Genomic DNA, 26,551 nt, shown 5'->3' with positions numbered 1-26,551 from the left:
TGGATTTACATCTGGGTTCTCAATTCTGTTCCATTGGTCAATGTATCTGTCGTTGTACCAGTACCAGGCTGTTTTGACTACTGTAGCTGTGTTCTGAGGTCCTGAGGTCAGGTAGTGTGACTCCTCCTACTTTATTCTTCTTCAACAGTTCTTTGTTTATCCAAAGCCTCTTCCCTTTCCATATAAAGCTAATGATTAGTTTTCCCAACTCTTTAAAGAATGCTATTGACATTTGGATTGAGATTGCATTGTATTTGTAGATTGCTTTGGGTAGAATTATCATTTTTACAATGTTGAGTCTACCTAAACATGAGCATGGTATGTTTTTCCATTTATGTAGCTCTTTTTTGGCCTCTTGCAGTACTGTTTTGTAGTTTTCTTTGTATAGGTTTATTACATCTCTGGTTAGGTATATTCCTAAGTATTTTATTTTTTTAGGGGTTATTATAAATGGCATTGTTTTCCTGATTTCCTTTTCGTAGTTCTCTTTATAGGTGTATAAGAATCCAACTGATTTTTATATATTTATCTTATATCCTGCTACTCTGCTGAATTCTTCTATTAATTCCAGTAGTTTTCTCATGGAGTCTTTTGGGTTTTCTATGTATAGTATCATATTATCCACAAATAAGGACAGTTTTACTTCTTCATTACCAATTTGGATGCCCTTTATTTCTTTTTCTTGCCTTATTACTCTAGCTAGGACTTCCAGCACAACGTTAAATAGGAGTGGTGATAAAGGGCATCTTTGTCTTGTTCCTGTTCTCAAGGGGAATGTTTTCAGCTTCTCTCCATTAAGAATGATGTTTGCTGTTGGTTTTGTATAAACCAAGAAAAAGAAATCAAACCTGTTGCCATCGAGTTGATTCCAACTTGTAGTGACCCTATAGGACAGAGTAGAACTGCCCCACAGGATTTCCAAGGAGTACTTGGTAGATTTGAACTACCCACCTTTTGGTTAACAGCCATAGCTCTTAGATGCCCTTTATTATGTTGAGAAATTTCCTTTCTATACCTTATTTTATTGAGATTTTTTATCAGGAATGAGTGTTGGACTTTGTCTAATGCCTTTTCTATGTCAGTTGAGATGATTATGTGATTCTTTTATTTATGTGGTGAATTATGTTGATTAATTTTCTAATGTTCAACCATCCTTGCATACCTGGTATGAATCACATTTGGTTGTGGTATGTTTTTTTTTGATATGATGCTGAATTCGATTGGCTAGAGTTTTGTTGATAATTTTTGCATGTATATTCATGAGAGATATTGGTCTTTAATTTTCTTTTTTGTCGTGTCTTTGCTTGGTTTTGGTATCAGGGTTATGCTGGCTTCATAGAATGAATTCGGAAGTATCCCTTCCTTTTCTATGTTCTGAAATTGTTTGAGTAGTACTGGTGTAAGCTCTTCTCTGAATGTTTGGTAGAATTATCCAGTGAAGCCATCTGGGCCAGGGCTTTTTTGTTGTTGGGAGTTTTTTTTTTATTACCTTTTCAATCTCTTCTCTTGTTCAGATTTTCAACTTCAGTTTGTGTTAGTTTGGGTAGGTAGTGTATTTCTAGAAATTTGTCCATTTCCCCTAGGTTTTCAAATTTGTTGGAGTATAGTTTTTCATAGTACTGTTATGATCCTTTTTATTTCAGTTGGGTCTGTTGTAATGTCCCCCATTTCATTTCTTATTTGGGTTATTTGCATCCTCTCCTGTTTTTCTTTTGTCATTTTGGTTAAGGGTTTGTCGATTTTGTTCATCCTTTCAAATAATCACCTTTTGGTTTTGTTGATTCTTTCTATTGTTTTTCTGTTCTCTATATCATTTATTTCTACTCTGATCTTTATTATTTCCCTTCTTCTGGCAGCTGTGGACTTCTTTTGCTGTTCTCTATTTGTTCTAGTTGTGCAGCTAATGTTTTGATTTTGTCCTTTACTTCTTTTTTGACGTGTGCATCTACTGCTATAAGTTGACCTCTGAGCATTGCCTTTACTGTATCTCAAAGATTTTGGTATGATGTGTTTTCATTCTCATTTGAGTCTAGGAAGTTTTGATTCCATCTTTGATTTCTTCTATTACCCAATGGTTTTTAAGCAGGGTGTTTTTCAGTTTCCTTGTATTTGATTTTTTTCCCTTGCTCTTCCTGTTATTAATTTCTAGTTTGATGGCATTGTGATCAGAGAAGATGCTTTTGTACTATCTCAATAGTATGAATTTTGTTGAGGATTGCTTTATGGCCTAAGATGTAGTCTATTCTGGAAAATGTTCCATGTGCATTGGAAAACAGTATGCACTTTGTTGCTGTTGGCTGGAGTGTTCTATATATGGCTATGTGGTCAAGTTGGTTGATTATGGCCTTTAGATCTTCTGTATCCTTGTTAAGTTTCTTTCTAGTGTTCTGTCCTTTACCAGGAGTGGCACATTGAAGTCTCCTACTGTTATTGTGGAACTTTGCATTTCTCTTTTCAGTACTGTTAGCGTTTGTTTTATGTATTTTTGAGCCCTGTCATTGGATGTATAGATGTTTATTATGGCTATTTCTTCATGGTGGATTGTTCCTTTAATCATTATATAATGTCTCTCTTTGTCTTTTATGGTGAATTTTGCTTTAAAGTCTATTTCATCTAAGATTAGTATTGCCACTCCTGCTGTTTTTTGGTAGCTGTTTGCTTGATATATTTTTTTCCATCCTTTAATTTTTAATACTTATGCATTTGTTTCTAAGGTGTATCTCTTGTAGACAGCATATTGATGAGTCTTCTTTTTTTAATCCATTCTGTCACTCTCTGTCTCTTTATGGATACATTTAAGCCATTTACTTTTAGTGTGATTGTTGATAGGTGTGAGTTTACTGTTTTTTTTTTTTTTTTTTGTGGTACTGATGTTTTCTTTGTTCCTCTTACTCTCTTCTGTTGGATTCCTTCTATTTGTGGATTTTTTCTTTAATTTTTGTAGATTTTGTTTACTGAGACTTTATGTTTTTCTTCTTTATTTTGATGGGTAGGTTTGCTAACTTTCTTTGTGGGTACCTTGAAATTTACCCCATCTTCCTAAGTTTGAACCAGTCATTTTTTACTTGATATTGCCTTGACTTCCTCTCCATTTGAAGGTTTTTCACCTACACCATTTATTCGATCTTTTATTATTCTGACATTGTTGTCATTTACGGATTGACCTCTCTAGTTCCCTGTTGTAAATTTTCTAGTTTTGTTTTATCCTTGAGAGTTCATTACCTAGGTTGGTACTTGGCTGATGCGGTCTAGCATCCTAGATTCAGGCTGTTGTCTGATGTTGTTGGTTCTCTAACTGGAGGACTCCCTTTAATAATTCTTGTAGGTTTGGTTTGGTTTGATTTTTACATATTCCCTTAATTTCTGTTTATCTAGACATGTCCTAATATTGCCATCATATTTGAGAGTGAGAGTGTTTCAGGATAGATTATTCTTGGTTGGCAATTTTTTTTCTTTCAAGGTTTTACATATGTCATCCCATTGCCTTCTTGCCTGCATGGTTTCTGCTGAGTAATCAGAGCTTAGTCTTATTGTTTCCCCTCTGTATGTGACTTTTTGTTCTTCTTAAGCTCCTCTCAGGAATCTTTCTTTGTCTTTCGTTTTAGCGAGTGTGATTGTGATATGTCTTGGTGATTTTCTTTTGGGGTCTATCCTATATGGGTTTCATTGAGCTTCTTGGATGGTCAACTTTTTGTCTTTCATGGTTCTAGGGAAGTTTTATGCCAGCAAATCTTTAATGATCCTCTCTGTCTTTTCCATTTTCTCCCTCTATTCTGGAACTCCAATCACACGCAGATTTTTGTTTTTGATTGTATCCCACATCGTTCTTAGGGCCTTTTCATTTTTCTTTGTTCTTTTCTCTGATTTTTCCTCAAACAAAGTGATAGCCAAAGACTTGTCTTCAGTTTCTCTGATCCTGTCTTCCATTGTTTCAAATTTGCTCCTAAAACCTTCTCTTGCACTGTTCATTTCTGAAATCTTGTTATCTTTTGAATTTCTAATTGCTGTTTTTGTATGATTTCTAGTTTTTTGTTTATTTTGACATTTTGTTCCTGTATTATTTTCCTGAATTCTTCCATTGTTTTGTCTGTCTTTTCCACGATTTTGTCTATTTTTCTCTTATTTTTTGTCTTTGTTTTCCTTCATCGATTGGAAAGCCCTGAAAATTAGAGGTTTGAATTCCGTATCAGGTAGTTCCAGTGCCTTTTCTTCTACTGGAAGGTCATCTGGCATTTTATTTTGGACACCTACTGGAGCTATCCTGTCCTGTTTTTTTAAATATGTTTTGATACTGTCTGCTATCTTTAGGACATTCTGTAATTATTTTCTTTGCTTATTGGTTGTAGATTTGTTTGTTTCATCCTGCTTTTTTGTTTTATTTGGTTATGTCTGGGCAGGTGGGCTGGGTGTACTTTGTTGTTTACTCATCTGTGGGCACAATACATCTCACCATCTTGTCAAGGTGGACATGGCTGGTTGCTCAGCTATGGCGCAGCAGGGCATGTCTAGCAGAGGAGGAGGGGTGGGGAAGGGTCATTTTCAGCAGTACTGGGGCCAACAGGGTGGGGCTGGTGGGCAGTGCAGGGCAGGGTCTTCTGGTCAGAGCCTGTGCTGCTCAGGGGTGCAGTGTTCAGTGCATGGTGCAAATAGGCGTGAAGAAAGGGGGAGGATGTGATGTGTGGAGCTAAGTGGAGGTGTGCAAGAAGAGAAAGAAACAGAAGCCAGAATAAAGAAAAGGTGCTGTGGGAGCCTGCTGGTAGAGTGGCATGAACACAGGGAAGCCATGTGCTGGTGGCTTTCTAGCTGGGCGATGTGGCACAGCTAATAAAGAAGGGGCAGAGACTGCACACGTGGTTAGGTGGTCCCCGATTTATTTTAATGACTATATTTCCACATTCCTACCAACCATTGGCACTTATTCTAATGCGTTGAATATGCCCTTGGATATGTATGTCTCTTTGAAAGATGCACAACTTATATAAGCGGCATTGTGTTGTACATCTTGTTCTGTTTTCACTCAACATTATAAGGCCTTTTTGTATTGACATAAAGAATCATTGTCTCTGTGTGCTGTCTTTTCTCTCTGCTATTACAGACAACACTGACAGAGACATCCTCAAACATGTAGAAAATTTCTCTGGGGTATATAACACAAGACTGGACTTTCTAGAGCAAAGGGTATTTGCATGGTCATGTTTATTAAGGACTGCCAGTTTGCTTTTCATAATGGCCATACCAATAATTATACTTCTATCAGCATTATGTTATGGTTTCTGTTCCACATCTTTAACAAATTTTGGTATTATCTGACTTTCCAATATTTATGAAGATGATAGTTTTAAAGTGGTACCTCATTGTTTTAACTAGCATTTGTCTAGTTAAACCCATTACCGTCAAGTCAATTGCAACTCATAGTGACCCTATAGGACAGAGTAGGCTGTAATTTTTATGGAAGCATACTGCCACATCTTTCTTCTGTGGAGCAGCTGGTGGGTTCGAACCACCGACCTTTTGATTAGCAGCCGAACGTTTAACCACTGCACTCGTTTTTGTCTGTTTACTTAGAGATTTTAGCATCTCTCCAATATTAGCTAGCCATTTCGATTTACCAATTGGTAAATTGCCTGTTTATATCCTTTCCCCACTTTTCTATTAGATTTCCTTTCATGCTATGTTGCAGGAGTGCCTTGTGTGATCTAGTAATGAATCCCTTGCAGTGTTTTTTTAGTCAGCACAAATATTTTCTCTCAGTCTGTTGTCTATCTGTTAACTTTGTGTCAGGTATTTAAAAAGATTCATGCTCACAAACATTAGTGAGATTTTTAATGCATGATGTTCATATAATTTGCTATCATAATGATCATCCATTCATTCAGTCAGCAAATATGTATCAAGCACCTACTCTATATAGGATGCAGTGATAAGCATGTTTCAGCCACAAGGAGGAGTTAAACATAGGCCCGGTCTTCAGAGACCTCAGTTTTGTATAGAAGCTCAGATAAGGAAAAAAACAAAACAAAACATAATACAAATGGAAAATTATAAATTCCATAAGTGAAATATTGATATAAGTGTCAATATTTGGTATGAGTGTGCACAGATTGGATTTGAAGGTAGAACAGATACCCAGGTGCAGAATCTAATAAAATATTGGAAATGTTTTCAGAATAGGTCAGCATGATATAGTTCAAGGAAGCATTTGGGTGAGACTACAATCTATAAAATTAACAAAATTAGCAAGAGAGAAGCAAAAATAGAGTTGATGGTTTCTTAGGCAACTACTGCATTTCAGAAAATATAAGAAAGATTACCTGAGAGGGAACAAAGAAAGACAGTGTCATAGAAGTTTGGTGTGCATAATACTCTTGATTTGAAAAAAGAAACTATATTGAATATGCTTAGGTTGAGAGATATTGAGTATTTTTTTTTCAAGACTCTTCTTATTTTTTTTTCCAGGAAATAATTTAGAAATGATGTGAAATGATAGGTGAGGCCTGGTCATAAAATTTTAGGTCTCCCTGAGCAAGGTAAAGCATTTGACCAATAATAATTAACTCCTTGTTTATCTGAGTGGGTCTTTGAGTTAATAAATGAATAACACATAAACCCACACTTTGGATAATAACAGCCTTTGGGAGATGGCCCACTGAGGAGCTGGTTGTTTGATGGACAGGAGATTGTGGGAAAAGAACACCATGAAAGGTCAAAGCCTGGTTTAAAGGATGATTCTGCTGAGGCTGGCACATCCTGTCTTTATAGGTCATATGTTGAGATCCAAGCCAATGCATTTCAAGAATGAGATAATTGCCACCTCTCATTCTGCAGAGGGATGGTCACTGATACTGTTATATTACAAGCTAATATTTAATAAGTGCTTATTACATACAAGGAAATTTGCTAAGTCCTTTATATAAGATATGTCATTTAATCTTCTCAATAATTAGAGAGAAGAATATACTATTATTATCTACATTTTTCAGAGGAGAGAAATGAGAATTGGAGGGCTTTCAGTACATGCCCAGGAATTTCCTGGGTGGCTCAAACAGTTAACCCACTCAGCTGCTAACCATAAGTTTGGAGGTTCGTGTCCACCCAGAGGCTCCTTTGAGGAAAGTCTTGGCAATCTACTTCTGAAAAAAAAATCAGGCATTGAAAACCCTATAGAACACAGTTCTACTCTGACACACATGGAGCCACCATGAGTTGGAATCGACTCAACAGTAACTGGTACTAGTATTAATTACATTCCCAAAGTTAGCCAGTTGATAAGTGATAGAGGCAACACAAAATGCCAAGTCTGGGTCTGCCTGAGTTTGAAGTCCAGGCTTTTAGAAAAAGTGCCACAGAATTTATAAACTAAAAAGTCATTGCTTCTCTGAAAAGTAGCCCTTTCAGTAGCGTGTTAGGATAAATGTGATCTTGCCAGAAGTTAGGCAGTGATTGAATAGTGAGAAGAAACAGTAAAGGTAGTTACCATTTTCAAAATTTTCTAGTGATAGGAAGAGACATTGGAGGAAAAAAACTTAAGGGAATTTTTTTTTAATGGTCATGGCATCTTGGATATTTGTAAGATAAGAGACTGGAGAGGAGCTATTGAAGATGCAAGAAAAGGAGTAAAATTGATAGGCCAAGCTTCTGAAGGAGGCAAGAGATTAAGAGATCACAAGCACATGGGAGGGTTAACCTGGGGGAGGAGATTGTAATACTTCTTATGGGAAAATCAAAGAAGGCAATGTTGGGTGAATATTTCGGGAAAAAATGGTTAGGTGTCAGTAGAAAACTTAAAGAAACGTGCACCATTAACTATTTTCTTAGTTAACTGTGAGGTGAGGTTATATGCTCAAAGTAATGATAGCAGACGTGGAAAATATTTGCACCGATTCTGTAGGGAATGAGATGGAGAGTCAGTTAAGGGTGAGTACACGGGTTCCTGAGCAGTAGAGAAAATCATGTTAAGTCTGGAGTATCAGTCAGGGTTTAGCTGCAAGTGACAGAAACCACTTTATCTATTTTAAGCAGAAAGAAATTTAATACAGGTAGATGCTTACGAGTCTTTGGAAAGGCTGAAGTAGCCAGCTCCAGGCTGCACTCTCAGAATCACAGTGAAGAACTATCTGGCCAGGACAGCTGGTAGCTCTGCCACAATCAGGAAGGAGGAGGATGAGGAAGGCAGCAGTAAAACCACAGACTTTAGGAATATATCATCCTACTGGCACACAGCTATTGGCTCTAAAGAAGCACCACTCCTCTTAGATTCACACCAGCTGGGAACAAATGACCCACACTTCTGCTTCTCAATCACACCTAGTATGTGGGCTTTAAGAGAGTTCATAAAATGTAGTTTTTCTCTTCACAGACTGTGCAGCACAGGTAGGCACACCAGAAGAAGTTTGGAGGGGAGGCTAAGTGCTAAGCTGTTGTATTTATCACAATAGAGAGCATGACTATACAGTAAATTAACAACTTAAACAGAAAGTAACCTGTTCTCTTTACTCTCACCAGTTAAATCAGCAGTCCGTGGGCAGAAGTGGAGAAAGCAGAGTTTGATATAGGAAAGGATAAGGAGCAGAGATTACAGGGTCTGGCAGGCTCACTGTAGAAATGACCAATCATGAGCTTCAGACTAGATAAGTAGTCAATAGGGGCCAGGAAAGACCAACGAGATATGAGAATAGGAATATGCCGGATGAGCATAATGTTGAAAATACCTATTTTGGCCTTGCCCATGCAGGCAAAGCCAAGGGCAAGATGCAACAGGCACACGGCATCACGAAGTATGCAGCATTTGTGTTTTGAGGAGGACAGTTCTTAATGTTTTCAAATGCTTGCTTGTCATAACGCTAAGGCAAGTTGATGTCTAGCATGCATATCAAGAAAAAGTAATCAGGGCATAAAGATACAACATCTATCAGAGCATATGTTAGTTGAACTTTATCTTGGTGATCTGCATATGCATATAAAGAAGAGAAGGGAGGAGGAAAAGAATAGCACACATATTTGGTTACAAAAATTACATTGATTCAGACATTCCTGCGTCTATGAGATTTACAGGCAAATCAAAAGGCGTATGTGAAATTTCAAGAAAGGATAAATGAGCTTGTTGTTGTTGTTGTTCTACTGTCCTTCTGCTGCATTAAAATAAGAGAGAGTGGATGCCTGCAAGGAATCTAACATGTTTTTTTGTACTCAATTCATATTTATATAGCTAAGAAGTATTTATAATCTCTGCAGTCAACCTATTAACATTTCTCTCTAGGTTTTTCAGTTTCCTACAAAAGACATGCTGTTTTGTTTTGAATTCATCTGGGGATGAGGAAGGAAGGAAGGAGGCTTCAGATTCTTCAGATGTATAAATTTTGACATGGGCTGTAGGTCTCCACTTCCTGGTGGCTTCCCAGCAGATGCCTCAGCCATGACTTCATTGAATTCCACTTGTATGTCTGCAAATTTCTCCTTTTGTAAGATTTCCCTTTATCTCCGAAGAGAGGCAGTGAAGTTTGCTTTCCGCTAGGCTGCTTTGATTTCCTCCCACTGCCGCTGAACATCAACAGAGCACTCTAGGGGCAGTTCCATGTTTTTCTCAAACAAAATACAGCCGGAATGTGTGGTGAAAAGCAGAACAGAGTCACTGTATTTTCTTCCCAACACCTTTTTAAAGGCTTAGTGCATGATTAAAGCTTCACTGCATGATATGTGTAGAAAACTGCTCTAAAGTCTTTTATTTTCTAAAGAAAATAAACATAATTTAGGTAACAAAAAATACATTCACACAATTTTTACAGTGGGACACAGCTCCTTTGGTGAGGAGTACAAGAAAAAGACTGGCAATGAATCCTAAAAGGGTGATTAACCTTCTTTTTTTTTTTTTAAATGAGCACAAATAGGGACAGGGAACAAACTGTTTCCTTTAAAGGTCTTTGGTTTGTGGAATCTCTGTGGAATGAGATTGTCCAAACAAAATATATTACAGGGCCATGTATCTCTTAGTTGTTGTTGTTGTTGTTAGTTGCTCATGGCGACTTTACATAGAACAGAACAAAACATTGCCCAGTCCTCTGCCATCTTCACGATGGTTGTATCTCTTATCTACCTGTTGCCATCAAGTTGATTTCCAACTAAGTATTTGTCAGTGAGGCTGGTTAATAGACAAGTCATCTGGTACTAAGATCTGTATTATTATTGCTCAAGGTGTTTTTATTGTATTGACACTGTGACACTCAGAATATATGTTAAGGGGAGATGAAGATCCAAGCTAACTCTGAGAGAATAAAAATATGTAGACAGAGGAAACAAGGAAACTCGTCACCTTTGACAAATGCGCAGTCCTTGGTTAACTTCTTATTAGCAGTCTGCTCACATCTCATTCGCGTTAAGAGTGTTCCGTTTTCTTTGTCTAAAGTGTTGAGTGGTTATGAATAGTAAGGATAGACCATCTGTAATTATTTTTTAATTATTAATGGTTTTGTTAGATCCTTTCATTTTTACATTACATTTCTGTTAATGTAAGTTAAATCAAAATGTACTTCAGTTTCCGAGCTGTTCCCCAATGTATTTTTCATTCTTTCATAACATTACTTCAGATTCTATGAGGTGTCTATGAGAAAGCGTGCCTTTATGCAATTACCTTCACCATGCTAATACATCCAGGGACTGAATGTATTTCATGAATCCACCGGCCATAGCATTAGTCATCACTGAATTCCTCAATTCCCAATAGTACCCAATGTCAGAGTCATGATACGTACCGAAGTCATTTGATCTTAAGCTGAATGGGGGAGCTCCTATTATATTTAGTGCTCCCAGATGATATAGATATGAACAGTCTCAATCAATTAGAAACTAATAGGCAAATAGGCAAAAGAGAGGAGGAAAATGAGTGAGTTTGAAAGGAAAAGATATCAGAGGAAGAAACTCATGTCCAGGGCTGTGGCCCAGCTAAGAACCTTTAATAGCAATTTAATCAGAACAAATACTCTAGTACTGTGCCTTAGGAAGATAATGATACTTGAGGGGAAAAAAAAATACCCTGGAGAGAAGAAAAAAAATCCACCTTTTAATCAATTTTTCCATCACCAGCCGAATGGCACTTTTTGATGGTGCTCTATTCCCTCAGAGAAATAGTAGTCCTAGCTTGTATTTACTAAGAGGCCTGGCTTCAGGTCTAGTAATAAGCAACTTGCACAAATTCAAATAATAGCCCGAGTCACCAAAAAAGAAAAAGAAGAGAGAATGGGTGAGATTTTTTAACTACACACAACACTCAGCCCCAGGGATTCTTCTCCCGTTACAGTTGGTGACTTCTGAAAAGCACTCTTACTGGATGAGCAGTGACTGCAGGAGGAGGGGGGATCCTAGAGCAGGGCAAAATTCCAGGCTGGGGTGGGGGCAGCGACCTCCAAGGAACAGACTAAAGTGCCCAGATGTTAGCCAAAAGTATAGAGTTAACATACACTGCACCGAACACCAACGCTACTAAAAATGACTGGATACATTATGCAGAGAGATTTCTGGATTTCTTTCAAAGTAATTAAGTTTCGATCTCTTGCATTTATTTTCGTTCCAGGAAGCGCAAGGCGCCACGGATTGCAACAGTCTTCATTGATTGTTCCAGTGCTTTAAGTTTGATTTCGTGACTGGACTTAACTTTGGGAAAAGGTAAACATACGGAACAAGGAAATTCACTGCTACGAAAAATAACAGTTTCGTCGAGGCAAGTAAACACGGGGGTGTCTGCTAGTGGACAGACCCTGGAGGTCAACTCTCCCTCCCCTCCTCCCACCCCGAAGTGGCACACTGGATGGGAATGGAGAAGCGTGTGTGCGCGTGCGTGTGTGTGTGTTAGCACGTGTATCTGCGTGCGTGCGTGTGAGCGTGTCCCTGTGGGTGAATGCGTCCGTGTGTAAATGTGTCCATTTGCACCCGCGCGCTCTGGGGAGTGCAGAGTTGGATGCCGAGGACTTTAAATCCTTCCCTTGTGCAGATTTTAATTTCTTGGCGCCTGTTGTATTTGCTCCGAAGTTTCGTCGACTCCAATGGGTCCGGTCAGCAGTCTCCGCGTGCGGGTTCTTGGCCCAACTTCAACTTCACCTCAACTCAACTTCAACAAACTCACCAGGTTGTAAGGTTGTTTAGGAGTTCCGCGGCCATCCAGCGGGCCTGGGGCTGCCGGTACCTCCGTGTCCCCCTCCTCGCAGTCAGCTTTCCTTGAAACTGAGCTCAGTTCTCTTCCTTCCACGGGGAAAAGAGGAAACCGTTGCTTTTCTCCCTTCCGTGCCTCCTTCCCCCTCACTCCCCCCCGCCCCACATTCACTTGACTCCTGCCCAGCTGCTATCTTCCATCCAGAACTACCTAGAGAGAGCCCCGCGCGGCTCAGTTGGTGACTGCGGGCCTCGGGCTGAGGTGCGAGTCTCTCCTAACCCGCACGTGTCTGAGCGCGCCCTCCGGAGCACAGGTAGCCGCTTGCCTTTGGCCCCTTTAGCCCAGTGCCGCCCTGGTGGCAAGAGTGGGAGATTGCGAGCCTGGATTTGGATCTAGAAGGGCCTGGGAACTGCTGGATGCAGAGATTTCTGGAGACTGCTTGCCTTGGGAGGTCGGGAGTGAGAGAGGGTTAGCCAGGAAGGCACTGAGGGGAGGCTTAGAGGGTCCATGGCATCTCTGGGCAAAAGAGAGGCTCCTTCTAACCTCTAGGAGAGGGAGACTTGGGGGCTCATGGGGAAGTTAGAGACAAACACAAAGGTAGTGGTGGATGTGCTTGGAAAGATGTTTGAGTAAAACACACGCATCACTCCTCGAATATAGCCCCCCTATCTCAGTACTTAAGCCCAGGGGCATTTCTGCACTTGACTTTGCTGTCAGTTTCCTGGAGCACTCAGAAGGCGCCCTTTCGGGGATAATCCCCTACTTCCTCTTATGTTTCTGTACAATGGAGGCTGTGAGGGGTCTAATCTCCCCCCGTCCCCCTTCTGCCCCAAACCACAGAGTGTAGCCAGGAGGAGGGATGCCCTTCTATACAGCATCTGGACCAGATCGGCTGATCTCCTTGAAACCCCTATAACTTGAAGATGGGATGGGGGAATTTGTACTTCTCATCTTTCCTTTCCCAAACCCTGTCTACCAAACATGGAAATGGAACACAATTAGGCCAGAGCTGTCCTTTCTGTCATCTTCCTTGCAGTCCAACTCAATTCTGTGTTTGAAATACAAAGAAATCACATTGCCCTTAGTAGACTAAATTTTAATAAAACATATTAGGTCCGGTAAAATATGAATGCACTGCTTAATATTTTAATCATAAATTAGGACCCAGATACAGGGAAGGAGATAGTGATTTTTTCCCCCTTAGGACGGCTGCAGGCAGGAGTTGATTTCAGGGTGGGGGGTTGTCTGATGCAGGGACATCAGTGCCTGAGAGCCTCGGTGGAAACTCCAACGGCTCCTCTTCGCTCAGAGGGCAGCTGGCCACATCTGTCTGCATCTGGCAGTGGGTGGGAAGGAAGCTATTGTCAAACAAAGAGGCCTGGTGAGAAGAAAAGCACTCCGCCTGTAGTCGGAGAGTTGATTCGATTTCATTTATTTGCTTTTAAAACACCCACTTCTGTTTTCGGTTTACCAGGTAGGTCTGTAGGTGTGCAGAGACACCAGTGCACATTGGTGCTTGGGCATCAAAATTTATATTGAGGTCATGTGAAGTAGGTTTTGGGTACTGGGCCATTCTCTTCCACCCCTTGGGTTTATTCCCAGCTATCCAGTTGTTTAGATGGCCCCTTCCCTGGGGAGCAGACATCTTCCTTCTTCTACGAGCGGTTTCCACACTCGCTGGAGCACTTTGCAGCAACGCCTGTGGGCAAACCGAAATGGCTTTTATTGATATCACCTTAAAGACGTTGGTATTCTGGACACCCTGGAAGGAGACATTGCAAAATTGCAGGTCGTGGTGATGAAGGAAGAATTGCATTTTCCCTCTAATGCAATGCAGGCCCTGCTCTTCATTTTTCACTTTGAGTGGGAAAAGGAGAAATTTAAATCTGTGACTTGATTTTTAAAAACATATGTGTTTTCTAGGGGGAAGGGACCAACAGGAAAATAAACTCTTGGATTGCTCTACAACTGCACATTAATTTATCAACTTGATAATTAGAATACAAGGGCTTCCTTTTTGCCTGTCTGGAACCAGGGCTATTACTGAGAAATAGATGAGAGATTTAAAAAAAAAAAAAAAAGTTACATTCGAATTAATTTAATGATCTCTGAATTTTAGTCATCAGGAAAACATTCTTCCGGGAGGTCTCTTGTTTGAAATAGTTTTAGCCAATAGATTCAATATCAAACAAAGTGTGCCCAGTTATTTTAACAGTGCCCTCTTTATTTTATGAATTTATTATACTACCTTTTTTACCGTATGAAGCGGTGGCAAGTATTTAGCATTTTGGAGATCAGTTGTCAGTTGCTATTAAAGTCAAGATTAATTCATATTAACAATATGCATTTCTCAACACTCCCAGGTGACAACATACATTGAAACAACCATTGCAAGTAATTAAGCTCAATGAAGGGGGAGGGGAAAGGGAGAGGTTCAAAACACCCCAAATATTTGATTTTGTAATCCAAGTTTAGCAGACTGTTGCCACAATAATGCTTGGAAGACTCCTCGGGGTTGCTTTTCACTTTACATCTAATTAGGCACCTAATGAAAGGGAAGAATTTTTTTCCCCATGTGGTTTGTCTCCTTGATATTCTCAGGCCTTTATTTAGACACATAAACACACTATTTAGGATGTGCAATACCCAAAAGTTTTTCTTGTGATTCACTTGGTATTATAATCTGGAGGAACGAGGCAGATGAGGACATTTGTCTTCCAGTTATTTCCCTCCTCCACTCTCCCTTCGGGCCTCTGGCTCTTACACAATACTGACAGAAAACATACCCAAAATATTTTTATGGTTTTTTTTATGAGGCTTTAGAGATGCTCAACAGTTTATACTAATCAGACCATCCAAAACCTTTTGAAGATTAAGCAAATTGGACAACCCTTGTTAATTAGAACATAATTTGAAGTTGGAAATTATATCACTGATGAAGTAGTCTAATTAGTATGACGATACGTTAATGGACCAGTGAGACAAAGCTGCAGCGGAGTATGGTGTGAACATCTCCAAAGCTTGCAAGAAAATCCTCCCTCCTATACCGACATTAATAAAAGATTTCTATAGACTTCATCCTTTCCACGATGGCATACAATTTATAGTACACACAATGCATTAGCCCATAGTGCTGCTCAATTTTTTCACTATTATGAAAACTAATAAATTCGTCAAGCTGAATTAAGCATACAAATCTGATGAGGCATAGCAGATTACACAGTGAAGCACGGTGTCTCCCGAGCCTAAATGAAATTTCAATCTAATAATTCCTTCCCGGCCCAGTCATAATTTGTTTAGAGATGTTGTTCTACTTCTTTCAAAGCGCTATTCGCACTATAATTAAATGATACTCAAGCTTTTAACTTTGATTTATTTCATTTCTTGAAGCTTGAGACAGTGAGAGCTGTACGGTGTCATTTTTTTAATTTCCTTGAAAATTACCCTGGCTGTTGTTGAGGTAGAAATTAAACACCTAAGCACTTACTTGAAGCGTCCAGCGCAAGCCATACTCATTCATGTCAACACCCCCCTTTTCCAACCCCGTGTCCAGACTTCTTCGGGCTCACTCTCCTCCAGGATACTGCTCGTAGGAATCCCCTTCAGCTATTATTATTATTTTCCTCCACACAGGGGAAGAGAAAGGCAAGCCCGGGAGCAGCTCAGGAAAGCCCAATGGAGTTAAGGACCATGGACAGAGCCCGCCGAGCGCGGTCGGCTGCCGCCCTTCCAGTACATACTCAGGCTGCTTCCTAGGACAGCGCTTCTAACTTGAACTCGCCATCCTCGAGGTCAGGGACCAACAGCACAACCCTCCACTCGCGGCCGCCGCCGCAGGGCTGCCGGGCGCTGGCCACTTGAAGGTTCCCCTTCGCCACGCTCCTTGCCATTCTGTTTTTGTCCCAGCGCGCACCAGCGCCTCTCAGGCCTGCCGCCTGCTCCTGCACCTGCTCGCCTTCCCCAGGCGCTGTGCCTGCACCTGCTCCCGGCCACCCCCGTCCCGGTCGGGCCACCCACGGACTGCTGCGTCCGGGTCGCAGGGCCTTCTCACACTCGCCTTCGCCCCATTCCTTCAGTACTTTGGGGAGGTGACTGAGCAGCCCCCAACACTGCGGGAAGTAGCGAGCAGACAGGAGCGGGGAAGAGAGGGAGGAGGAGGTGTGGTGTGTGTGTGTGTAGAAGAGATTGTCTTTCTTTTGCAACTGGAACTAGGAATGTGTGTCTACTTCTAAGAAAAGTGGCCAGCACTGGGACAAAAGTGCGCGCAAAGTGTCAGCTAAAAATAGGTGCTCTCCGCGCTGAGTCGCTGTGGAAATGAAGATAAGTGAGGCTGTGCCAGCACCCCGAGGGTGTGCGTGTGTGTGTGTGTGTGTGCGTGTGTGTGTGTGTGTTGAGGGGGTGTTCTGCAGCACATGCGCTCTGTGATCTCTGGCCCTCACGCCCCCCCACCTCCGTCAGCTGCCCCTTCCGCCTTTGATTGTGGCTAATGAAGAATAATAAATCCAGCGGCAGGGTTTGCCCTGGGATCCGCCCAAGACCCAGCGTACACCCTGTACTGGATACTGAGAAGAGGGGGAGGAAGAAGAGGAGGAGTTGGAGGAGAGGATCCGGAGGTAGAGAAAACGGGGTGAGAGGAGTCTGTGTATGGGGAGGGGGTTGTTTAGGGGGGAGGAGTCGCATGCGTATAGGCGACCAGGGCGGGCTCCGCGGCCGTCCAATCCGCTGAGAGCTGCGAGAAACCTAGTGAGAGAAAGCCATGTAGCCCCGCTATCCCCACGTCTCTTCGGCACCAGGCACCCGCCGGGCCAAGGGAGGGCGGAACCGAGAGCCAACCGCGGCGCGTACCCGGGTGGGTGCGCAGAGCAGCGCGGAGGACCCGGTCGGCTGCAGCGTCCGTGCTCTTCGCGGTGGCCGGGAGCCTGGGATCCGGGTCACCTGAGCTGCCGGGAGGGGCAAGCCAAGTTGGGGGTTGGGGGCTGGAATTTAGCGGGAAGCAGAAGGCGGGGGAGGAGGCAGCCAGGTAAGAGGCGCTCCTAGTAGTCTAGGGAAAAACCTTTCCCAGGCTGGCTTGGGCCACAACTTTATCTAGGAGTTTCTTTTCTGGGAGAGGCTGGGACAGGGCGGAAGAAGCGGGAGGGGCTGAATGCCGGCCCCTAGGTAGGCACTGTCCGGCTGCTGAAGGGAGGTTCTGGCAAGCTGGGTGGAGTTGAGCAGGGGCGCGAGTGTGAGAGCTGCCAGACGCTAGGGAGGGGCGACACATCAGAGCCTGGGCGGGGGTAGGAAGGGGAGGCAGAGAGCGCGGCGGGGGAGCGGAAGGCGGGGGTCAGGAGAGCTGAAACGACCGAAGCCTGGGGGAATCCAAGAGGGAGAAGGGGAGACGGGAGAAACCCGGCGAGAGCAGGCGCTTCCTGGCTGGAAACGGAGGAGGAGCCCAGGAGGGAGGGAAGGAGGGCGGGGGGCGCGGGGGCAGGCGCGTGGAGAGGGGAGTATAACACTCTGCGGCCGCGAGGCGCTGGGGCAGTTTCGGGCGGCGAGGTCTGCAGGCAGAGTCGAGTAGAGGCCGGCGTCGGGTCAGACTGGCGGCGGAGTAGCACGCAATCAGAGCTAAGTGCGCAGAGCCAGGAGGCAGCGGCGAGCGAGTGCAACTTTGCACACCTCTTCGCCTCTCGGGCTTCAGCTCCGGGCTTCTCGTGAGGGTCCCTGCAGCCGGTGCCAGTGCGCTACGGTCGAGCGCGCGGACGGTCAGGAAGATGATGATGATGTCCCTGAACAGTAAGCAGGCGTTCAGCATGCCGCACGGCGGCAGCCTGCACGTGGAGCCCAAGTACTCGGCACTTCACAGTGCCTCGCCCGGCTCTTCCGCGCCCGCGGCGCCCTCTGCCAGCTCCCCTAGCAGCTCCAACAATGCTGGCGGCGGTGGCGGCGGTGGCGGCGGCGGAGGCGGCCGGAGCAGCAGCGCCAGCAGCAGCGCCAGCAGCGGCGGCGGCGGCGGGGGCTCCGAGGCGATGCGGCGAGCGTGTCTTCCTACCCCACCGGTGCGTATTTCTGCATAATCACCGCTTAAAGGCACATTTTGACAGCCCCCTTTATCTGCTTGATGTTTTTTTCATGTCCGCACAGCAAATCACCCCACACCTCCAACCAATCCCCCCCTCCTTATGTATTCAGCGGGTCTTGCCTTTCATATTAATTTTTATGACCTGGAATGTTGCCTGTACGCGTGTTATGTTGTGTTGTATCTGCGGGCTCACTTTCTTCCCCTTCCTGAAATCTCGGCTTCTCTCGGTGGCTCCCTCCTTTCCTTCTCACCTCCAATTTTCAGGATTATTATTACTATCATTATTATTATTATTTTAACGTTCTGGGAATGCTGTAGGCGCGGCGACGGTGTTGAACGCCTAGCCGGGGCTTCCGGGGAGAGCACGCACAATTCCCTGCTGAGCGTAATGTGTGCCTTCTACTTGCAATTGCAGAGCAATATATTCGGCGGGCTGGATGAGAGTCTACTGGCCCGCGCTGAGGCTCTGGCGGCCGTGGACATCGTCTCTCAGAGCAAGAGCCACCACCACCACCCGCCCCACCACAGCCCCTTCAAACCGGACGCCACCTACCACACGATGAACACCATCCCGTGCACATCGGCCGCTTCCTCTTCGTCGGTGCCCATCTCACACCCGTCTGCACTAGCGGGCACGCACCACCACCACCACCATCACCATCACCACCACCAGCAGCCGCACCAGGCACTTGAGGGCGAGCTGCTGGAGCACCTGAGCCCGGGGCTGGCCCTGGGCGCCATGGCAGGCCCCGATGGCGCAGTGGTGTCCACGCCGGCGCACGCACCGCATATGGCCACGATGAATCCCATGCATCAAGCGGCGCTCAGCATGGCCCACGCGCATGGGCTACCCTCGCACATGGGCTGCATGAGCGACGTTGACGCCGACCCGCGGGACCTGGAGGCGTTCGCCGAGCGCTTCAAGCAGCGACGCATCAAGCTAGGGGTGACCCAGGCCGACGTGGGCTCCGCGCTGGCTAACCTCAAGATCCCTGGCGTGGGCTCGCTTAGTCAGAGCACCATCTGCAGGTTTGAGTCCCTCACGCTGTCGCACAACAACATGATCGCGCTCAAGCCCATCCTGCAGGCTTGGCTCGAGGAGGCCGAGAAGTCTCACCGCGAGAAGCTCACCAAACCCGAGCTCTTCAACGGCGCGGAGAAGAAGCGCAAGCGCACGTCCATCGCGGCGCCTGAAAAGCGTTCGCTTGAAGCCTACTTCGCCATCCAGCCGCGGCCCTCCTCCGAGAAGATCGCCGCCATCGCAGAGAAGCTGGACCTTAAGAAAAACGTGGTGCGCGTCTGGTTCTGCAACCAGAGGCAGAAACAGAAAAGGATGAAATATTCCGCGGGCATTTAGGAGACCCTTGGCTTCTCCAGGGACGGCGCCCTCCGCGTCCTCTCTTTTCCCTCCCTCTCTCTCTTGCCTCTTTCTTTCCACTTTTGGCGACCAGGAAAATTTCTGGTAAATGTGAATTCAGAGAAAGCGAGGACTGGAGAGGGAGCGAACGAGCGAGCAACTGAGCCCGAGCCCAGCAAGAATGTGAAACGGTTTCTGAAAGGCAAGAAAAACAAAAGAAGCGATTGGTCAATTTGTAGCAAAGTTGTCCCTTTTAACCCCACCTGGAAAAGACACCTCGGCTTCATCAGAGAAAGTCTGGAGCTGGCTGTTTGCAGGAAGGCTGAAGATACAGCCTGTTAAAAGGCCCCCGAGAATGATCAAGTAAGATTTGTTTTTATTCTTAAAGACATCACCTTTGTTCAAGTTTAAAAGTACACTTTGCAGCTATTTTTCAGAAATAGAAATTGATTCAGGACTGAAACTTTAAACTAGAGTTGATGCTTAATGTGATAGAGACATCTCTAAAGTATTTTGAATTTTAAAAAAGATGGCAGATTTTCTGCATTTACACTGTATATGATATATATATATATATTTTTATTGTGGTTCTTATCCCCTTCTTCCTTCTCTGAAGTGTTGATGCTTAAGAAAGGAATTGCGCCTGCTGGCCTGCTGTCTTCACTGATCTTGAAAGCTATTACGTATTAAATTATTCCCTAACAACCTCTGTAAATTATTAATTTATCTCTCTAGCAACTTAATTTTGTGCACATTCTAATTAATTAAACTTCTTTAATCTTAAAAAAAAAGCGGGGAAACATATGGCTACTGAACTTCAAAAAATTTTATGTTTGACAAGTTTACTGAATTTTTACAGCTTTCCTCTTATACTGGGTTCCTTTTGGCCCATTTGTATATTCTCACTTTGAATGAAGATTGTTTTTTCTTTGTTTTTACTGGTAGTGTTCTGATTTGTGAGTTAACACTCAGTAATGGACGTCTTAATCGTGCAGACCTGATTCACTGTCTGAAGTATTGTTTATTTCGTTACATATTTAATGGGGATTCCTACATCGTCCACAATACACACGAACTCTCTCACTCATCTTTACACACACACACACACACACACACACACACACACACTGCTATTGAGAGAGAAGAAGCCGTTGGAAAAATGACTGTAATAGTATCATGCATCATATTCCAGCTTTAGGTGCATTTGCATTTGGTGTTTGCCCTTCCAGATGCTAAGATTTTACCAAGGTATTTCAATCTTCCAGTTTTCAGTTGCTTTGTTTGCTACATTTTAACATTCACAATAATCTTTTGGTTTTTCCTTTTGGCGGTTTTGTTTGTAGAAAAACTAATCTGAATGATAAGAAAGACAGTGCACTGCTTGTAAATTCACATTGTTTGGTAGCATTCTTTTGGAACAAAAATATTAGGTACACAATGATTTGTACCTTGTCTATTGTAAATATTTCATTCAAAATGATGCTCATATAGATATATTCTTACAAACTTTGCTGTATGGCTATTCTGTTTGAGGCTCTCTGAAGTCAAGAGTTCTGTGTATGACCTGGTTTCTTGTTTTTGTTAATAGATGGTTTATTTACGATGGTAATGTATTATGTTATTTTCAGTGTTGTTTGATTGTCTTTCATTGAAGAAATGATTTTAATGTTTTATTGGCAAAGTATGCTGCTTTTTTTCATTAAAATGTGCTATTACAATTAAATGGCTTTAAAAATGTAATGTTGTTTAATCATTTATATGAGACTTATTTTGGTGGAAAAATTTTAAGGTGGAAGTACATTTTGATGGTTTATTAGGAAGTGGTTATTATCAAAGTCTAGTTTGGACTTACTAAGAGGTGTTTCTTTGCAAAAGTATAAGTGAACAGGGTTTATAACAAACTTAAAAGCTGGAGCTCATCTCCCAGGGTACTTTGCTTTTTTTTTTTAATCAGATAAGATCTTGATATTTGGCTCCAGTTACCTCCCTTGGAGTGTATTCTCCAAACCTGCAATCATTCTGCAAAGAGAATCTGTGAGCAGAGGTGTTGGATGTAAACAATTTCACCCATTCTCTGCTATCTCCTATGGGTAAAAGGAAGAAAAGTGTTCATCTAACTTTTCAGCAGCTCTGGGACACTGAGTGTGGCAAGACCTAAAGCCTGGGTTGTGGGAGTAGGGTATCCTGGTTGGGGGTCTAGGGGCTAGCCCATCATGGTTCTCAGTTCAGTCACCACTCCTGGAGAACGGTGTCCCAAGCCAGAACAAGAAACACTTGGGTTAGGAAGAACCTCTCTTTTCTCTCCCCCCATCCCCACACACTTCTCATAACCTTTAGGAAATCCCCCATGCCCACACACTTCTCATAACCTTTAGGGAAACTCAATTCCTGCATGAGGCATAATGTGGCTGAGAAGGAAATTCTGAGTGGTTAGAAGGAACAAATTTTTGTCCACTTCTGTGAGTTGCCCAGACACCAGAGTTGGTGGAGGTCTGTCTAATGGGTGGTTTGGGACAAAGAAGTTTTGCTCATTTCATGAACAGACTTTCTTTTGTCTGACTCTAGTCTAAAGAGACTTCCTCACCCATTTAAATAATTTTTAGATTCCCCACAACAGTTGAACAGCATATTGGGGCTTCAAAGTTTCTTAAGAAAAACTCTGGTTTAGGTGTTTACATTATTAATGATGAGAACATCATACTAATCCATGGATCAAATAAGAGGAAAGACCCAGGTAATAAATACTCCAGGAGTAATTTTGTTAAACTGAGATGTGACCTCTGTGAAATGGAACTGTCTTGGGATGTCTTATTTCTGTGGGATGAGGTTAGTTTAGAACTATTCCATGAGTCGAAGAAAATTATATAGTCGTTCAAGTTGGGATTAAGTGTTGCTGAAAACCGATGATGATTTTCAGATATAACAAGAAGAGTTGTGAAAGATGGGTGGAGGAAGGGCGGAGTTATCTCTGTTTTTCTACAACCGAAGTAAGGAAAATACCTAAAGAAACAAAATCCGTGTGTCTGCTTAGATAATAATGACAAACATTGTGTAAGTGCCTAAGGAAATACTGAAAACTGTAGAGATTTTAAAGAAAAGAGTTGTGAATTCAGGTATAGTGATATTGATAGTTTAGTTTTGTTTTTACATCCCAGGGGCTGAAAGTCCCTTCTTCCACTTTTCCTTCCTCAAGTCTTTTCAGTCAGCCTGCAATCTCACTATGCTGGGTACTGATTTCAGGACCACGGATAGCAACCACGGAACTCAGCGTTACTCTAACATACCTTTGTCTAAGCAGTTTCAGCCAGCTGGAGAACTTTCTGCTTGCTTAGCCCAGAGTGGAGAAAATGAATGAACTGAATTGAATGCGTAACAGATCAGATTTGATGATCTAGAATGAAAATTATCTTCAATGAATAATACCTTTCTCTTCACATACGTGTTATTGAAGGAGCTGAGGTATGTAAAGAGAAAGGGGAGTTAGTTGGGGGGAGGGGGAGGAGAAAGACAAGTTTATTAGTGTCTCCTTTCTACAAATATGAGATCTTTAACTGAAGAGAGAAATCCTGCAAAAGTAGTAGAAATTTAGAATTATACTGAATAAAATTAAAATGCCTTTGTTCTTTTTGGTAGATTTTGAGATGCTTGACAGCTTGCATGCATGTCCAAAATTGTTGTGAGCAAAGTGACAGACCAGCAACTAACTGTCTGTTTACTTGGACAGTTGAGAGTGAAGGCCTATATTTACCCCAATTCACCGATAATTATTTGTATCCTGTGTTCCCCAGGCTTTTAATACTATCATATTTTAAGCTCATCTTCTCTGGGTTATTACAAGGACAAAGCAAACTTTGTTGCCTACAAGATGGGATTTTTCCCATTCTTAGAGCCTGCTAAAGTGTGTTGATTTTGTGACAAAAGCAAAATCTTAAAAAGAAACATATTTTGTAAGTATTTATTGATGAGAGATGAGAGACATACCAAAGAAATTTGGAGAGAAGAGGTTGGTCTTGGAGAAGAAATTAAAGGTAAGAATAGAATGAACCATGTTTAAATTGTTGAGAAATATCAATTTGGTGTTGACTGTCAAAATATTACAGAGGATAAATAGCAAAATGTGGCTGAAAATCTCTGTCATATTAATCAAATCCATTGGCATTCATGACTCATTTCTTCATTTTTTTCTTGAAGTCCACCTTCAACCTATTAATTGACTTAGCAGCGTACCTAGGCATCCTAAATTTTGATGTTTCAGAATAATGTAGTTTATTTAAAAAAAAAAACACAACAACTTCTCTACAAGCAAGACGATCAAATCTTTCTATTCAATGTGATCATCTGAATCTAAACTGGGATGGAGCAAGGGACTAACAGAAAGGATTATTTAAGCCCTGGTTTTCTGGTTGATATGTAAGTACTCTCTATCTCAAAACATTATAACATTATCCAGAAAGAATGAAATTTCTTATGGATATTTGACATTAAATCAGTTTGTCAATTATTTATCAGATTTTCATTGACACATAATTTAGGGAAATATAATGGAAATATGAAAAAGCAAATGAAATAATTAGTTACATGCAATATAATACTCTCCTTTTTCTAGAAAATGTATCTTAAAAATGAATAACACCATGTAACTAAGTCTTTTTTGCTATCAAGGACAGATCCTAGGACCTTTCTTTGCCAAGAGAACTGGAATTTTGCCAAAAAAACAGAGTTTGAAGGTAAAATGCTTTATTTCAAATTTTAAATAAATCAATTCATTTTGATCTTTTGGAGAAGCTCTTGATGAGATGGTGGAAAAGGCACTGAAAATTTCACTTGATTTTTTAAAAGCATATTATTCAGAGGATGAAGCTCAAAATGTTCTAGGCAAGCCATGATAGTAAGTTTAGAAATTCATCTTTGCAATTTTTTGGTGTAAACAATTTATTTCTCTAGGTAAATGATCCTCATTGGAACTCAAAATTGCACTTTGCTTTCCAGTGGCCTTCGAGGGAGGGGCTGCAACCGAAAGGGGAAAAATAACTTGGATTGGTGTCCTGATAGGACAAAAAAGACAGACAAATGTTCTTGGATAGTTGTGATGATAGAACTGTTCCTGAAGTCCACATTTGTCAGGAGAAAGGTTTATGACAATGGGAAAGAAATCGCTAAATTCCCCCTGCTTTACCCTTTTAAAGAAGCCATTCCCAGTACTGAAAGGCTATTATGAGTGAATTAATAAATTACACAGTGAATTATTAAATCCAGATAATTACAAGGAATAAGTAAGTAATCATTAGTTATCTCAGCTAATTACTGTGGGTCAGAGCCAGCCGGAATGTGAAATCCTCTGCGGGAATTGAAATTAACTTTGCACAGTGAGTCTCTCTGCTTGACATCCCCAGTCTGTAGGCACATGGCAGCTCCCCTGTGAGCCAGTCTTTCTATTTAACTTGGAGAGAATAGAAATAAAATGAAGTGGCGATGTGATAATAGGAAGCTGCTCAGAAAGCAAACTGTGGTTTTTATTCTGTGCTTTCAATGCCTGGAGATGAAAAGCTTTATTTACACCAGTTTCAAAAAAAAAATTAAAGCACCCTTGTTGAGACCAGCTCCCCGAACACACACGCACACACATCTATGATTGTCTGGTGTGACAGTCAGATTAGCAGCACATGAAGAAGGCTTCAAGAAGAACAAACGTTTGTTAGGGGGTTGTGTGTGTGTGTGTGTGTGTGCATGTATGGGCGGAGGGATCAGGCAGCAGTGAGAAAGAAAGAAAGAAAATGAAAATGCTGCTCTTCGCTTTCATCCTGCACAGTAGAAAGGCTGTGGAAAAGTGCAACGTGGTCTAATAATCTGTTTGTTTTGCTTGGGTAACAATATGCTTTCATCTTGCCACGGGAAGAGGCAGCTTAGTGGAAATGTTGTCTGTCGTTGATCTTTCACCAGATGCTTCAAGAGCTGATGTCATTTTTTTTTTCATATAGCGGCACTTTCTGAAGCCAGCCTCCCCTACCTTCTCTCCTTCCACTCCCACTAACCCCCCCCAGGCCTTCTCAAAGGGCAGAGAAGACAGCAAAACCCGGTGCCGGTTGGAAAGAGGAAAATGTATCTGTGTGATAATGTGATTGTGTGTATCACATGGCAAGGGAAAGGCTGGAAGTAAGAAGAAAACTGCTGTTAATATATTAAAATGAGAGGGAAAATCTAAGAGCCCCTTTTTTTATCAATTGCAATTAGATGGACAGTCTTTCCTCTCATTCCCTGCTCTAGTCTGGGATGATAATAAAAATTTAATGAAGCCTGGGACGAGCTGAGAGCTCTGTCTAGGGACCGTGGAATAGAATATTTTAACTGTACATTTATACCAAGCGTCTGGCTTCAAAGACGTGACTGCTTTTAATCTCGAATTAGAAAACCATAGACTTGAAATTAAATATTAGATACCCTCGGATCCCCTTCCTTTCTGAAATATTGTCACGACTTTGTTTTCCTCCATTGCCCCGTAACACACATATCTTAGGTCTCCAATTACATTTCTGTGAATAATAGATGGCTTTGGTAGGGTGCAGTATTCTGGTGCTTTTGTATGTGTGTGTGTGTGTGTTTAAATAGAGTTAATGCAATATTAATTGGCTGTAGCTGTTGTAAGAATGCACAGCCCCCTTTTAAGGAACAAATCAATGAGGTAGGCATGTGGGAGAGAGCGAATGCGAAGGCTTTTCCAGTCTAGATCACTTCTTTGCAGAGGGGACCTGCTCAGAGCTTTGGGTAAGTGAAGAGTATTCTGGAGTTGGCGGCCGGGGCTGCTACAGCTCAGCGGCCTAGAGAGAAGACGAACCTTGAGAGTGAGAAGCGGGGCGCGGGGACAGCCAGCGTCCAGAGGCTCTCTTTGCTTTCGGAAGCGACAGCTTAGCGCCAGCCTGACCGGCTCCAGCTGCGAGGAGGAATCAAGAGCTTCACCCTCACCCTCCGGCTCAACACCTAACACACTACAGCGGCTGGC

At 42.5% G+C, this 26,551-nt stretch overlaps 1 protein-coding gene across 2 annotated transcripts; it reads left to right on the top strand.

Moving 5' to 3' along the window:
• The first annotated feature begins 17,658 nt into the window (after positions 1–17,658).
• POU4F2 (POU class 4 homeobox 2) lies at positions 17,659–21,359 on the top strand. Of its 2 annotated transcripts, XM_004378842.1 has the most exons (3): positions 17,896–17,982; positions 18,133–18,170; positions 18,603–19,554. In XM_004378842.1, exons 1-3 carry the CDS (start codon positions 17,896–17,898, stop codon positions 19,552–19,554), a joined length of 1,077 nt encoding a protein of 358 aa, XP_004378899.1. The 2 variants fall into 2 exon arrangements, with proteins under 2 accessions (XP_004378898.1, XP_004378899.1); XM_004378841.2 differs by having other exon boundaries at positions 17,659–18,174; positions 18,613–21,359.
• The last annotated feature ends 5,192 nt before the right edge of the window (positions 21,360–26,551 follow it).

Source organism: Trichechus manatus, unplaced genomic scaffold (assembly GCF_000243295.1).
Source record: "Trichechus manatus latirostris isolate Lorelei unplaced genomic scaffold, TriManLat1.0 scaffold00059, whole genome shotgun sequence".
Lineage (NCBI taxonomy): Eukaryota > Metazoa > Chordata > Mammalia > Sirenia > Trichechidae > Trichechus > Trichechus manatus.
The sequence above is the reverse complement of the archived record's forward strand: the minus strand, read 5'-3'. Positions and strand labels throughout refer to the sequence as shown.